Genomic DNA, 14,919 nt, shown 5'->3' with positions numbered 1-14,919 from the left:
CACAACAACCTGAGGTACATGAACAAGGGAAACCATCTGAAACATGGAGCAGTTGACAAAGGACCACGTTAATCCAAAGGGTCGTTGAACATATGCAGTTAAATATTGACATTAACTGACATCTGGTGGTCAGGGATGGTACTGCAGAAAAAAACTTGCCATATCACCTGAGGATTTAGAGTATATGACTGAATGGGTGGATTGATGGATGTATTATGACTAGATTTTGATTTTGAAGCTCTGAAGAAAAGTTACTGAGGGTATTGTACACTTCAGTTCCCATTTGACAGCTAAATTATCAGTGCTGCTATATTTCTCCTTGCTAGAAACCTCTCAGCTTTTCACGGATGTGATAATAAGGGTCTCTTTTAACAAAATATGAATCGTCTAAGTACTTAAGGGTTTAGTCAATTCAAATTCAGTATTTATCGCCAAGTACTTACTTTTTAAAGGTTCCCATCCAAAATACTGCATTCTGTTTAAATAGTTAAAGTTGTAATTCTTTTTTCTACTCATATGCAATGTTATCAAATTTACAGTTTTACAGTTTTCATCCACCGAAATATTACTTTTACTTTTAGGTTTTAAAAGGTGTATTCCGCTAAAATACCACATTCTGTCCAAATACTTACAATTTCAAATTGTCTTTTTTTTTCACCCAAATGCTATATTTCTGTCCAAGTATTTATAGTTCGGTTTATTCCACCCAAATACTACACAATTCCTGTTCGTAATAAATGTATTTACCGACAATAAGAACTTTCAATAAAAACGTGTCTTGTCAGTGATGCATGTGGGTGTTTTCGGGCATTTTCAAATTCAGTTTTTAAAGTGTATTTTGTCTCAGGGGTTCAGCAAAACATGTGACATGAGATATACAAAGACATTCACGTTAGTGTTAACAATGATTGTTGTGGCAATGCACCCTGATGGATTATTTCGGGTTTCTACAATTGTGTGAGACTACATGCAGGTTTATGAAGTTTTGGTGGTGGAGCTGCCGACCAGCACCTGAAGGTAACACGGGAGAGGGGGCGGTGCTGGTCCAGCGACTGCTGCATGAAGATAGGAGCACACCCTGCTAGCAGCGTAGTGCTAACGTGCATAAAAATGTCGGGGAAGAGTTTTCGAGTCAGCGACGGGGACTGGATTTGTCCTGATAAAAAGTGAGTATCACTCAATCATGATGATGCCACGTTATTTTAGATGGTTTGATGAAACGGCGGGTTCCTTTTAGAGATACTGCCTGTGCTAACATGCCGACCGCTGTTAGCTTGCGAGGCCTTCTGCAGCCTTGGCAGCTGCTGGGAAAACGCCGGCCAGAAACAAGTCCGCTAACATCGAACTCCTAACCTCTATGAAACAGAATGGACATATTATATCTACCATGGTTATATTACTGTGAACTCCTGAGTTTCAAAGTGCATATGTTTAAATATATCAGGCTAGCTGTCGTTAGCTTGTGTTGGTCGGCGAGAGACTCGTGTTTGTGGGTGGCGCTAGCAGTGTTGTGGAGTTATGACCTAAACTCGGTGTCAGATGTGTTTTCTTCGTCTTAAGTGACAGGAAAAGTTAGCTGCAGCTGTGACCCTGTGAATCTAAAGAAAGATCCGTAGCTAAATGCGTGGCACAGCTAAATAGGCTGTCAGTGGTCATGTTGGAGCACGCAGCTACGCAGCTGCAGCTCGCCTGCTTTGTGTCTTCATCGTGTGTTGTCTTTCAGGTGTGGAAATGTAAATTTTGCTAGAAGAACTAGTTGTAACAGATGTGGAAGAGGTGAGTGTCATATGCAAATCTTCCGTTGTACATAACCTCAATATATCAGCTTTAAAGCATTAAACATGTTTTGATTTTTTTTTTTTTTTTTACAGAGAAAACTACAGAGGCGAAAATGATGAAGGCTGGAGGAACAGAAATTGGGAAAACTCTGGCTGAGAAAAGTAGAGGCCTCTTCAGTGCTAATGATTGGCAGTGTAAAACGTAAGTGTTGGGAAAGTCAGTGTGGGCATGAAATAACCTCCACATTTGATATTGAGTACAGTCATACTTGGCTGGCTTACCTTGTACAGTGCTGGAGCACCATCATCCAACTCTCCTACTTGCTCGCCCTCTCACATTGCTCCAGGCCCAAGGACAGTTATGTCATCACTCAGCTTTAGGAGCTTGATATTTGGTCTTGAATCACAGGTCAGGTTTAATGTTTCATCACAGGCAAGGGGCTCTTAGAATCCTCTTACATTACTACACACACACACACACACACTCTCTCTGTGAGTAATGACTTAACTCTCCAAACTGTTGGTCTTCTACTTTATTACACATGGAGCAGTAGGCAGAAGATAAGCAGCACTTACAGTATACTCTCATACTTTCTTTGTATAACATCTTAGCTTATCATGTTATTTTTGGACAATTCACCTCTACATCCACAAACGTGCCTTGGCTTGCATATGTATGGCAAAAGACGCCTGGCTGCTGTTTACCATACATGCACATGGAAGTGGACTGTTCCAGGCTGTTGTATGGACAGGTTACACTTGGCAAATGAATCAGTTTTGGGGACATGAATGCTAGAGTACAGCACAGAAGGCCAAGTGTTAGTACATGGAAAGGGAATCTAGTTTTTGGTGTGTCATGGTGTTGTATTTTGTTGTACACTTAATCTAAGACTAAAAAATGTACATGTCAAGGTTATGATAAATCCCACTTTTTGGAAATGATTTTATATGCCACATGAGTGGATGGATACCCTTCTCTTGCCTGTGAGTGAAGTTTGGAGTCAAGACCCACTGACCGCTAGTTAGCTTAGCACAATGAATGGTAGTGGGTGGGCTGTGTAGCATGTCTCTTGTCAGAAGACATCGAATAAACATTTCTTCCAAAATGTATCAAACCCTATCTAGTTCAACAAGAAAACACAGAGGAGTAAGTAGCTGTTTTGCAAGCTGAGGAAGTTAAGCTAACATGCCCGTCTACTACCTTTCATTGTAGCTAACTAGCAGTCAGCTGGTCTGTGAGAGTGTCAGCTCTGATTTACTCACAGGAGAGAAAAGTACCTATTGTGTCTTGCTCCGGGTGGGGATGGTGAATAAGCTTATTTTTCGAATATCTGGAATGTTCCTGAATAAGCAAAGTCAAATGCACTTTTGGTTTTTAGAATTGTTTGGTTTTTTTAGACGTTTACATTCATTTTCCTTCTTTCTCACAAAGATGTGGTAATGTGAATTGGGCCAGGAGGTCAGAGTGCAACATGTGTAACACACCGAAATACGCCAAGCTTGAAGAAAGAACAGGTAACCCAGTAATGCTGCCATTAATGTTCTTTGTGCACTTGAGCATCACCCATTGTTTGTTTTGTTGGTTGGATTTTATTTCCCTCTATTATGTTTTTAGGTTATGGTGGAGGGTTTAATGAAAGGGAGAATGTGGAATACATTGAACGAGAGGAATCTGATGGTGAATATGACGAGGTGAGGTTCAACTGATGCTCGCATCCTAATAATCAGTAATGGATTTCAGTGTCATTGTAGTTCAGTTGAGGTAACCGACTATTTATGAGAAGTGTGTGTGTGTGTGTGTGTGGTCATGGAACAGTTTGGCAGGAAAAAGAAAAAGTATCGTGGGAAGACCAACAGCACATCTTCTTCAAAAGAGAGCGAAAAGAAAGAAGTGGCTAAAGAAGATGAGGAGGAGGAAGATGATGACGAAGAAGACGGTGACCTTTCCAAGTACAAACTGGATGTAAGACTGTTGGCTCGAGCTGGAAAAGTATTGTAGTATTTGGCGGAAAAGATGTAGATATATATGTGTATATACAAAAACAACAAAACCCACTTCTTCCTCAGGATGATGACGAAGATGACGAAGATGGAGACCTATCAAAATATGACCTGGACGCCAGTGACGAAGAGGATAAGCCAGCTAAGCAAAAGGGCAGCGGCTCGGGCTCATCACGGTCGCGCTCGTCCTCGCGCTCCTCCAGCTCCAGTTCTCGGTCGAGGTCCAGGTAAAAGGGTACAGGTCAAGGGTAACAACGGGCAAAATGTCAGTATCAGTTCAATCTTCCTTCTGATTTACTGATCAACATAAATTAAATGTACTGTTTTGCTGTCTTCTTGTTTGCTTTTGTCTTAACACCTCTTCTCCTGTGGTGTAAACTGATGTGCACAATGAATCTTTCGTGATGTGTAACAAAATCCAGTTTTCTTTGCATTTTTTTGTTTCCTGATTTACCCGCTCCTGCGTCAGAGAGAGATTTCTAATTCAAGTAGTGCTTGGGCAATTAAGAAGTTGCCATTTATCATGAATAGATACTTTAGTGGTAATAAGAAAGTTGTACAATGAGAAAGTCCAGTATTTTGATACTAGCCCTACGTGCTAACTGCTCCCTCCCGAGCCTTTCATCACCTCGACACTGGAGCGACGTCCTACCATCAGCATGCAGCAGTTTATTATTCAACAGGAGCTAATAAACAGATCAAGCCACAACTCGGTCCTCTAAAACCACGTCAGATCACTTTTAAACAATAGTGACGATTAACGTGAACAGATCTGGTATATGACCCGCCATTACAGTCAAATCTGAACAGAAACCACGTAGTTTCGCCTGGAATCACGGTTAAATGAAACCCTTTATTTTACCCCCCTTGATCTGTTGTTAAATTTGTTGATAATTGTATGTATCAGGACAAAACAACGACGTAGATGTGACACATCGTAGTGCAGTTCTTTACCACTCTGCATTGCCGTGAGGCTCCGCACTATGCCTTACTGAGAAAATATTGGAAAGGTTTTTTGTCTTTTTGTCTTTCAGGTCCCGTTCTAGGAGCTCATCGAGTTCCCGATCTGGATCTCGCTCAAGGTCTCACTCCAGGTGAATGAGGTGACATGCACTCTCTCTCCCTTTGGAGAGTGTATGTGTGGGGCAGAAGGCCCCAGTATTCCTAGCTTCCATTTTAACTGGGGCAGCATATGAGGGTCTTTGTACTCTGAACCTGCAGATAGTGGCATCAGTTAGTCATAAGCTGTAGTGTTGACTTGTACTCGCCTGAAGGGTTCATTAAGAATTAATTGGCCCCAGTTTAAATACTCCACAGTTTGACCACCTAAATGAGTTACTGAGGCTCAGGGTCTATAAAGGTGCCTTGGATCTTCATCAACTATCTTTTGAGAGAGCTGCTAATATGAACCCACTCAAGTACAGTTGCTGCAGTATTTCCTAGTTGTGGTGGACACTAATCTCTGATTAAAAGACTAATGAATTCGTAGCGTTTACTTGGATTCATTTAATAAATACCCATCATGGTGAAGCCGTTCCCTGGGCCCTACTGATCTCACTGCTTGGTTTATTCCTCCAAAAGATCCAGCTCCAGGTCTGGAAAGGGCTCCTCTCCCCGGAAGAGGTCCTGCTCACCTTCCTCCTCACCTGAGAGGAGACCCAAGCGCAGTCGCTCCAGGTCCTCATCTGGAGGGAGAAAACGGAGGCGCTCTAGATCCCATTCGTCCGAAAGGTTTGGGTTTCTGTGGAATACCACACTGGCTCTGATTATTGTTATTTAGCCATTTGTCGCCTGGCTTGTGGGAATCAGATTTACGCTCAGACACGAAACATATTTGTATTTCTTATTGTTTTGAAGCCTTTTATGCTCTTGTGGCCTTTTTACTTGTATTAACTATGCATGACTGAACACAAGTAAGCCGGCTAACCTTGCTCTTCTTCCCTGGTGTCTGTGTGCTTTCAGGCGCAGCAACCAGTCCTCCGGATCCTCTCATTCTGGCTCCAGTTCAAAAAAGAAATAACTTTTCTTACAGCCTGTAAATGAAGGAAATGAACCTTAGAACAAGTGCATGTTACATTGAAAGGAAAACAACCACATCCAGACAGTTTCCTGTTCATTTTCGTGGACTCTGAAGTCTTATTTCCACACCCCCATAAAAGACAGCAGTAACGGTCCTCTCTGAGGTCTCTATCATCACATGCTCCCTTTTTAAAACCACGTACCCCCCCAAACTGTGACTAGTTTCCGTGAGCATAGGTGTCCAGTAAACATAAATGTTTGGTCCTCAAAGAAAATCAGATATTCTGTGCAGAGGCTGTATCCTACTGTAAACCCATTGTGCTCCAGCTCATAGTGGTACTACAACTGTTCAACCTTGGGGAAATTAAAGCAGAAACAATTAATTTACTTACTTTTTTTTAAAATTTGGCTGGGATTTTATAAAAAAAAAAAATACTGCATTATATTTTTTAGATAAAAAGTGAAGCACCAATTTAGGATATCAGATGTAGCAATGAATTTTTGCCATTTTGTTTTATTGTGTGTTTCTTTGTTGTTGTTGTTGTTGTTTTTTTTTTCCAAGGTAAGTATTTTACTTTTTTGCTATTCATAAATGGAATCAGTTTCATAATAACATGGTTTCGGTGTTTTGGTCTCATTCTTCTTCGATAGTTGATTTGAGAAACCCATTTGGCAAAGTTTAAAAAAGAAAAAAAGACAGATTTCAGTGCCCCATAATAGTGGGAATAACAGCCCCTCAAATATCCAGATTTCAAGTAGAATGTGGAAGTACAGTCTTGGTGAAACAACTACAATGTACACGTGTAAATAAAGTCCTGTTGACATCGTGTCTTGCTTCTGTCTTTGATTCGAGGTGAAACCCACCACGTTCAGCTTTGGTTTCTGAGACGTTTAAGGGAACAAACCCGTTAGTTGTCGTACAGTTTTTAATCCAATAAACGGTGACAAATTACAGTTGAAGGAAATGTATGTATACTTTGTAATTTTCAGCTTAACTGGTACCTTGGCATTAGGGCTTTGATATTGTTTTAGTCAGTCTTTCAACTTCAAATGTCAAGATAGTGTTATGCTTATTTTTTTTCTTCTCGTAAGAGCCACTATTTAATTGTTTTATTTGTATTTTTTCTGTTTTGAAGCTGTTTCAAAATGAGATACAAAGTCACCCTTACCTGGCCAGTAGAATTACTTCTCTTTTTGTGCTGCTGTTCTGTTTCCGGTCAACAGGTGGCACTTGTTGCTCTTTAGTCGGTGAGAATAGTGTGTGTTTACTTCATACCGGATAAAAAAAAATCTTATTTGTAGAGCAAATCAGCCCAGGATTTGTCGGAGCTTAGTTACATTTTTTATCGGGCTGATAGGAATATCTGGTTTCAAGGCAAACTTAACATGTCACTTTGATAACGACAAGTAACATTTCAATCATTCCGCCGAGTAGGAATGAGTTATTGAGGCTAGAGAAACAAGTTGAATCTACTAGAGCCACGACTGCGTCACCCCACGTCCAAGTGTGAAGGTGAACTTCTTGTCCTTACTAGACAATCTTGATGCACCGTGAGCTCTGTCCATCCTTTAAAGGGCTTCCAACAAATTAGTGCGCCTCCATTTATTTCAGCGTCTGACATTTGGGCTCACTTATGTCCTAACAGGTCAGTTTGATAGTAACCCGCTGATCTGGAGTTCTGTATCTTCCGTGGAAAGTAAAAAAGTACTTGGATTTCCAGTTTACAGACACCTGATAAGTTATTACCAGTAAACGTTGAGCGAGTGAGCATATGTAAATATCGTGCATTCCAGGTTGTGTGTTTCCTCTGGACGCCGCTCTAGTCCCGCCTCCAGCGCATTAAGGACGCGCTATTACGCGCAGTCTTCAGTTGGACCCGTGTACGAACACAGGAGGATGCCGAATACGCGCACGGGTGATCCGCTGCACATGGGCTTATCCTCTCCGCAAGGATGACTTCGGACAATTGTGATTTTTTAGAGGGCTTACAAACCACAATTGAAGCGATGCTGGGCTCCAACATCTCCAAGCCGTTGCGCGAAGACAATGTCACCAAGAATTCCAGTTGTGGATACGTATCAGTGGGTTTCCCCATAGCTATGATGGTCACTGGCATGGTTGGCAACTCATTAGCTCTCATTCTTGTGTATATCTCATACAGAAAGAAGGAAAATAAAAGGAAAAAGTCGTTCTTGCTCTGCATCGGATCTCTGGCGTTGACGGACCTGTTTGGACAGCTTCTGACCAGTCCAATAGTCATATCAGTGTACCAAGCTGATCTCAAATGGGAACGTATTGACTCTTCAGGGAATCTGTGCGCTTTCTTCGGTGTGTGTATGACAACTTTTGGCCTGTGCGCCCTCTTCTTGGCCAGCGCCATGGCTGTTGAGCGGGCTACAGCGATAACAAACCCCCACTGGTACTCCAATCATATGAAGACAAGTGTGACTAAACAGACTCTGGCTGTTATCTGGTGTCTTGTGTTGCTCTTCGCGCTGCTTCCCATCGCAGGTGTCGGGAAGTACACACGTCAGTGGCCGGGCACCTGGTGCTTCATCAGCACCGGGGACAGAGAAGTCCCGGGCAATATGTTTTTCTCCATCACTTTTGCTTTACTTGGGATTTGTTCTCTGCTCGTAACAGTTTCCTGCAATGTAGTTACCATCCGAGGCTTAATTATTCGATGTAAAACAAAGTCTGGCACTTCTCAGTCTTCAAAACAGTGGGAACGGCTCACCACGGAGACCGTCATTCAGCTGTTAGGGATCATGTGCGTCCTGCTTATATGCTGGTCTCCCCTACTGGTATGTTCACTGTCAATTAATAGCCCATGACTGCATGTAATAAGTAAGACATGTTCAAATATTTACTCATGAAGTGAAAATCCTTGCCCTCTACTAAACAAGAACTCATAATTGAATTGTGGGTCTTGTCTGGGTTCTATTAGGATTTGCCTGTCACATGCAGCTGCCAGTTAACAGAGCTGTGTGTCTGTAATGAGATTGGTCATCTCCTGTTACAAGAGCAGACGCTGCAACCAGCATTTGTCTGGTTTTGCGTTCACTCTCTATCTCTCTCCTCCAGCCAGCCAAGTCAGATCGATGCTGCCATGTATGATTCCTTTGAAATGCAGCTTTCACATGCAGTTAAGGAACAATCCACTTAGCTGGATCCTGGAGGGGGGGGGGGGGTCTACTCAGTCATTAGGTCATACATTATCTATCATGTATTTAAATTGTCCCACCACAGACATCAGTAGGAACCACAGCACTGTGAGAGTTAACCACGTTTTCCTCACGGTCATCGAGGAACTGCCGTCAGTCTTTTTGTTGTTGTTGAATTATTCAATGTGAGGAAGCCTGACCACAAAACTACGCTAATAAATATAATCGAGTATATTTTAAGGAAAATTTGACTGTTCTTACCTCTTTCCAAGAGTCAGAAACTAATAAATCACTCAAGACGTGTATTTGGTGGATGATGGAGTGGTATAAAACAGCAATGTTAGACTATCATGCTGAAGTCTTTAGGATCAAAAAACATAATTATAACTTTTAAAAGGCCTACAGAAACAAATCTTCAAAGGGAGGTGACTGAGACTAAAAAAAAAAAACGTGCTAGAGAGTAAAATTTGTCCTCATCTTTTCAGCTATTTAACCATTTCTGTCTGATATGACTCACTTGCTTCCTTGGTCAGGTGCTGATGCTGAGGATGATCTCCACCCAGGTTTCCTCCCATGAATGCAACTCTACAGCCCTGGGCTCCAGTCCTACCTCTGTGCGAGATGTCCATTTAGACTGTAATTTCTTCCTGACAGCGATTCGTCTGGCCTCTCTCAATCAGATCCTGGACCCGTGGGTCTATTTGCTCCTTAGAGAGATCCTTCTTCGCAAGTTCTGCCTTGTGGCTAATGCCGTGTCCAACTGTTCCATAGAAGATCCTAAGGAAACCCAGACGGTACTGGATGCTCTGAACAAGCAGAACCAAACCGACAACAGCGTCCACAAACCACAAAGTACCTAAATAAACCTTTGAAGAGGAGGAAATTTTCCATTTTGAGACTACAAAGCCGGGACAGATTGGATGGACGTGGAATTAGGTTTATTACTGTCTTGGAAAACAGACACATTTGCATCTCTCTCCAAGTCAGGAGGATTTTTTGTTCAACAGCCAAACATCGTTCTCAATCTGGGTACATTTGTTTTTCCAAAAACACACACATTATATTCAAAGTCACCGAACCAGCATGTGCACGCACTCCATCTCATCTCTTCCAGCTGTTTGGTTTGCAGGAACTCTCTTTTAACACAAAGAGTCCAGCTATATCAACCAACAGATCCAGGAACTGCATATAGGTGACTCTAAACTGACTCCTGCTCGTCTTAGTTTTGAACATATTTCTAACACCTTGAAGCCATAAGTCCGTAAATTAAGATAGAAAATGCTTTTTGTGGGTTGTAAGTAACTTTGCCATAGTATGAAAAGTAAATATTTTGCTTGAAAAGGACAAAAGGAAAATGAAAATATAAAACTGGAGCCATTCTTGATTATTTATTAATATTTGTGATATGAAGTTAATTTTGTCTCTGCTGAATGTCAATGATGCTACCTATTAGATACCAGCTGCTGTAAATGTTAGAATATAACGTCTGTCCCTCGGCTTACTGCCGGAGTGATTAAATGTGAAGCTTTTCATTTTTGCAACTTTCTGAGTATACGGTAAATTGTTATGCAGTTATCTTCCCCCCCAAAAAAGGCATGTGAGGGAAAGGACTGTCGTTTTTGTGGTGTTGAACGCTATGACAGAAGATGGTGTAAGACTTGGAAAGCTGAAGCTAACACAGTTCAAGTGGCTTTGAGCTGCAAGCAAATCATTTAAAATAATGAGTGTATCAGTCAAATCTTTTTAAAGAACATGTTCTAATGGCTGCAGTTTAGCTCCATGTTTGGAACGATTTCAAGAACGGACAATTATGTAACCGCGGCAAACTACCTGTGTGGTGGATCTGCTGCGGGGTTGCCCAAATTTGGCCCGCCAAAAGGTTGGATTTGGCTCCCTACGTTTAATAAATCGATAAATTAACAAAATATAAATGACAGGCCCAATTATTTACAAAAAAATAGAATAATGTTAAAAATTATACTGTAAATCACTGTGCTGTTTTCTTTTTTGTCAGCTGTAAATGTTCTCTAAGTATTTTGAATGCATAATGTTTAATTACCTTTTCATAGTTTGATAAGGCAGTAGAGGGACATTTTGTACAGAGGTCACTTTTGCACCACTGAAGTTACAATAAAAAAAATGAAAGGGCAATGGTGACAGTACACACACCAAAAGCATTTTAGCGACAGGGTATTTGTTCGCTTCTGGCTCTCAGTTTGGTTTGAGTTTGGCACACGAGTGGAAAAAAAAGTTGAAAAGCATCCCTGGTCTACACACAAAAACGCTGCAGGGCTCCGCATAAGAGATTTTAGCAGTACAGATTCATGCTTTTAACCGTATGTTGATTCCATCATTTCTATTCTTATGAGCTAATTTTACCCGCTGATGCTACCTCGAACTACGTTGAGTGTCTTTTAAGCGCAACCGTGCTGCAGTCTCAGTTTGAGATGTTTGTTCTCGGTGCCAATGACTAAATGTCATTTGTCAACAAAGGAACTGACCCTTGCCGTTTTGTCCTGTGTAGCACTTGGGTTGACGTTTATACTGTAAATACGACGTCTCTCAAACCGTGATGCCTTCTCAGCACATCAGCTTGTAACATCAGAGTTCACCTGGTCTTGCCTGCGCTGTTTTTAACACATAAGAAGTGTGTGAACTGTAATGAACCCACGGAACGGGGTTGTTTTTTTTTTCCGGCAAAAAGCAATGTGAGGATTTTGTGTCCACTCTGAGCTGTTATTCAGAGACCACAAATGCTGAGTATCTAATATTGTTTTTCAAGGCGGTCACTAGTAACCCACTTAGAATGGTTGGTGAGAGAAAACACAACTGTAAAAAGAAACTGAAGGGCAGTTCTGGTGTTTGCGGCACAGAAAGACATTTTTTGGCATTATTTGTGTTCATCGCCAAGAGCGTTTACAGCAACGAATGTACGTCGAGGTCGACAGTGACTGTTAAAATGTGTGAACGCTCACTGTTTTTCATTTTCATTAGGAGTGAATGCTGTGCTAATAATACTCTGTATTAAGAGCATTGATCGCAAGCAAATGGTCATCATGTGAAACCGTTAATATCTACTTGAGAATAACACCTGGGGTTCAATTTGCACATTAAATACATTTATTCCCAGGTTGCCATGGGATACATCTGATTTGAAATTACCTTCCACTTGCATCTGCATCATGTAATTACTTTGCTTCTTAGTCCGGAGGAATGTTACTGAGGGTTTCCAGTTCCAAATCATAATAATAATTAGATGAATGAATATCCCCGTAAGCCCATCTGGCACTGTATGCGCCGCCCTTTAATCCCTTAACGTACCCGATAAATCCCAAACTATACTCACAGGCAAGGATTTCTGTCATACTCTTGACATAATAAGAAGGAACTGAATATTAATTACAATCAAATATTTGGACCTGACCGCAAAGTGAAGCAATTAAGGGTCATTAAGAGATGTGTCTTAATTTGCTACTCGTCACACAGATGTCTTTTCAGACATGACGTAAGAAGGCTATTAGGTTTTGTCTGGACCGTCAAGTTGGTTGGCATCCACTCTGAACTATTGTTCGTCTGTGTAAAGAACAGGCCATTTCAACAGACAACAGCACTCAAGAGTCCTGCACCAGCATTAGAGGGAGGGTGCAATTACATAATGATTTGAAAAAGTCTTTATGGGGCCCGGAGAATCTGGTGTAGCCAGCTGGCTGTCTTGCTCTCTCTGGTGCATGGAAGTGATTTACTGATTGCCTCATGATATGATTTCTGAAGAATTCAGGGTGATTTTTTTTTCTTTCATTTTTACTTATCTGCTTACTCGTTTGTTGTATTCCTGTGATACATTAATACATGCGCCCTTAAAGAATCCCATCTCTGGGAGAGATCAAACGACCACAGCGGAGTATTTTACGAACCAGAAATATATATATATATATAAAGCCCGAAAATGCTGTTGTTGTTTTTCATGGTTGCACCACTATTCATATAAATGGTTCATCTCAAATGCTTTGAAAATCAAAACAGAGTAACAGGAAACTGCAAAAGCCTTCCAAGAGATGTGAGGAACAATGGAGAGCAATAGTGATTGTTGGCATGTTGGCAGTGGGAGCAGTGGACTGTCATTATGGACGGAATGTTACTATGGCAGGCTCCGCCTATGTGAAATGATAAAGACATTGTGGATATGACAATTGCATTGCGAAAGTATGTTTACAGTCCATTGGCAATCTGTGACTTCCATTGTTGCGTTTTTGTTTTCGGATTAGGAAGTGTTTCGGATGTGCATTTTATTCGAGTGATCTCGGCTCACGTGTTCATGGTTCTGTCCAAAAAAATCAAAGTTTGGTGAAAGTCATAAATAGAGAGCAGATGGGCTGTCTAATAACACTAAATAGGTCAATTTGACCTCTTCTTGTCTATGACATACCGGACAATGAAGTAGAAAAACTTTATTTAATATTCACTTGCTGCCATTTCTAGTTCAAGTTAAAAGAAACAGTTTCTTCTTTTATCTCTCAGCACTTACCATTCACTGACTTGCTACAGGGGACCTGTGATACACTGTTTTCCAGTTTTTTGGAGTAGCACATTTTTGTTACTTGAACTCAACGTGTTTTGCACACGTGTGTGAATGCAGGCGTGCAAAGATTATTGTTCATATATGCCACATGTAGTTGCTACACCGTGAAGCTACCTTGTAGAGTTTCTGCAATGTGCCACTGCAGGTTTATGATTTCTTTACTAAAAAAAAAAGTGCAAAAAGGATATTATTGTGAAGGGAAAATAACCAAACTAACGGGTGAAACAAGCAGATTGTACTTCCAGTCTTTATCAATGTTACAGTGCATGATAGAATCACTATGTGCTTACATGACAAGGGAAACAGGTTCCCGCCAGGCTAGGCCTCTCCGATGAATGTAAATATGTGCTGGATGTCTATCAGATGTCCATCTTCTGAAGACTAACTCACATGATACTTTTCAGTTTTCAGACTTTACTAAACTGAAATCTGGACACGGTTCTTAGATGAGGGCTGTCACACATACACAGGGCAGCGGTTTCTTTCTCAGTGCTCTTGTTCTTGTCACCTTCAGAAGAGCAATGCATCAACTTCTGACCTTCTTTTCTCCTATTGTATATTTTGATAGTCGCTGCATTATGTAACATGTTACTGAGATGAAAAAAGAAATAGGTTACCTACTGTATCAAGATGGCTTTTTGTACTTTACATCTTTGTCCATTACTTGTCTTGTAAATGCACTTTTGATTCATTTCAAGTTGCAATATCTTTGGCTTATGGTGTAATGTAATTCTATTAAAGAAAAGAAGACAATTTTTCAACACGTGATGGAATTTTGTCAGAATAAATTTGTTCAAGCATACTTCGTCTTGGGGTTTTTATCAACTCTGATGCAACAGAGAAATAAGAAATCAGAGCAGACTCCAGATCAAAGTCCAAAACCAGAGATCAAATCAGGAACTCAGAGGGTTTTTTGACACCCCCTCTAATGGCTGGCACTGCATGAGCACTCCAACAAACTAAACACCCTTCAGTCGGTGACATCTGGGACGAAGATATACTCTCAAATTCAATCAGTCATCATTTTAATGTCGACTCACTCACTGGGCGTTTGCACTAAGTCGTCAATGTATTGTTTTGGTTATGTTATGAATTAGAACAACATCTACATCTGATAAATTCTAGTGTTCCCATTAAAGGTTTTATCGTCCCATTATTCATCACTGCTCCGCTCGACAGACACAGAGAAAAGCACTCCTGTGTCATGACATATTGTGCGTCTTTGTTCTTGATATGAATAATAAAATATAAAACATATTTGACAGGGAGCCTTGAAGTTGTAGGTCAAAGCGGCGGAGAAATGAAATATAATGGAAACATTCATGTGAGGGTGAATGATATATAGCGGTTTTAAAACTGTCAGATGAAAACATTTCA

General features: G+C 40.9%; 2 protein-coding genes across 2 annotated transcripts; both read left to right on the top strand.

Annotated features, from left to right (window-relative positions):
• The first annotated feature begins 1,012 nt into the window (after positions 1 to 1,012).
• zranb2 (zinc finger, RAN-binding domain containing 2) lies at positions 1,013 to 6,625 on the top strand. Its single transcript, XM_086224238.1, has 10 exons — positions 1,013 to 1,166; positions 1,724 to 1,776; positions 1,872 to 1,980; positions 3,211 to 3,293; positions 3,394 to 3,470; positions 3,595 to 3,741; positions 3,846 to 4,006; positions 4,814 to 4,873; positions 5,361 to 5,510; positions 5,742 to 6,625. Exons 1-10 carry the CDS (start codon positions 1,060 to 1,062, stop codon positions 5,797 to 5,799), a joined length of 1,005 nt encoding a protein of 334 aa, XP_086080364.1. The 5' UTR covers positions 1,013 to 1,059; the 3' UTR covers positions 5,800 to 6,625.
• Positions 6,626 to 7,501: 876 nt separating this feature from the next.
• On the top strand, positions 7,502 to 14,335 carry ptger3 (prostaglandin E receptor 3 (subtype EP3)). Its single transcript, XM_086224237.1, has 2 exons — positions 7,502 to 8,603; positions 9,497 to 14,335. The coding sequence occupies exons 1-2, from the start codon at positions 7,752 to 7,754 to the stop codon at positions 9,821 to 9,823; spliced, it is 1,179 nt and encodes a 392-aa protein (XP_086080363.1). The 5' UTR covers positions 7,502 to 7,751; the 3' UTR covers positions 9,824 to 14,335.
• The last annotated feature ends 584 nt before the right edge of the window (positions 14,336 to 14,919 follow it).

The sequence above is a fragment of the Aulostomus chinensis genome, chromosome 14 (genome assembly GCF_037954235.1).
Source record: "Aulostomus chinensis isolate RoL2024-O1b breed Wild chromosome 14, RoL_Achi_v1.0, whole genome shotgun sequence".
Classification (NCBI taxonomy): Eukaryota; Metazoa; Chordata; class Actinopteri; order Syngnathiformes; family Aulostomidae; genus Aulostomus; species Aulostomus chinensis.
The sequence above is the reverse complement of the archived record's forward strand: the minus strand, read 5'-3'. Positions and strand labels throughout refer to the sequence as shown.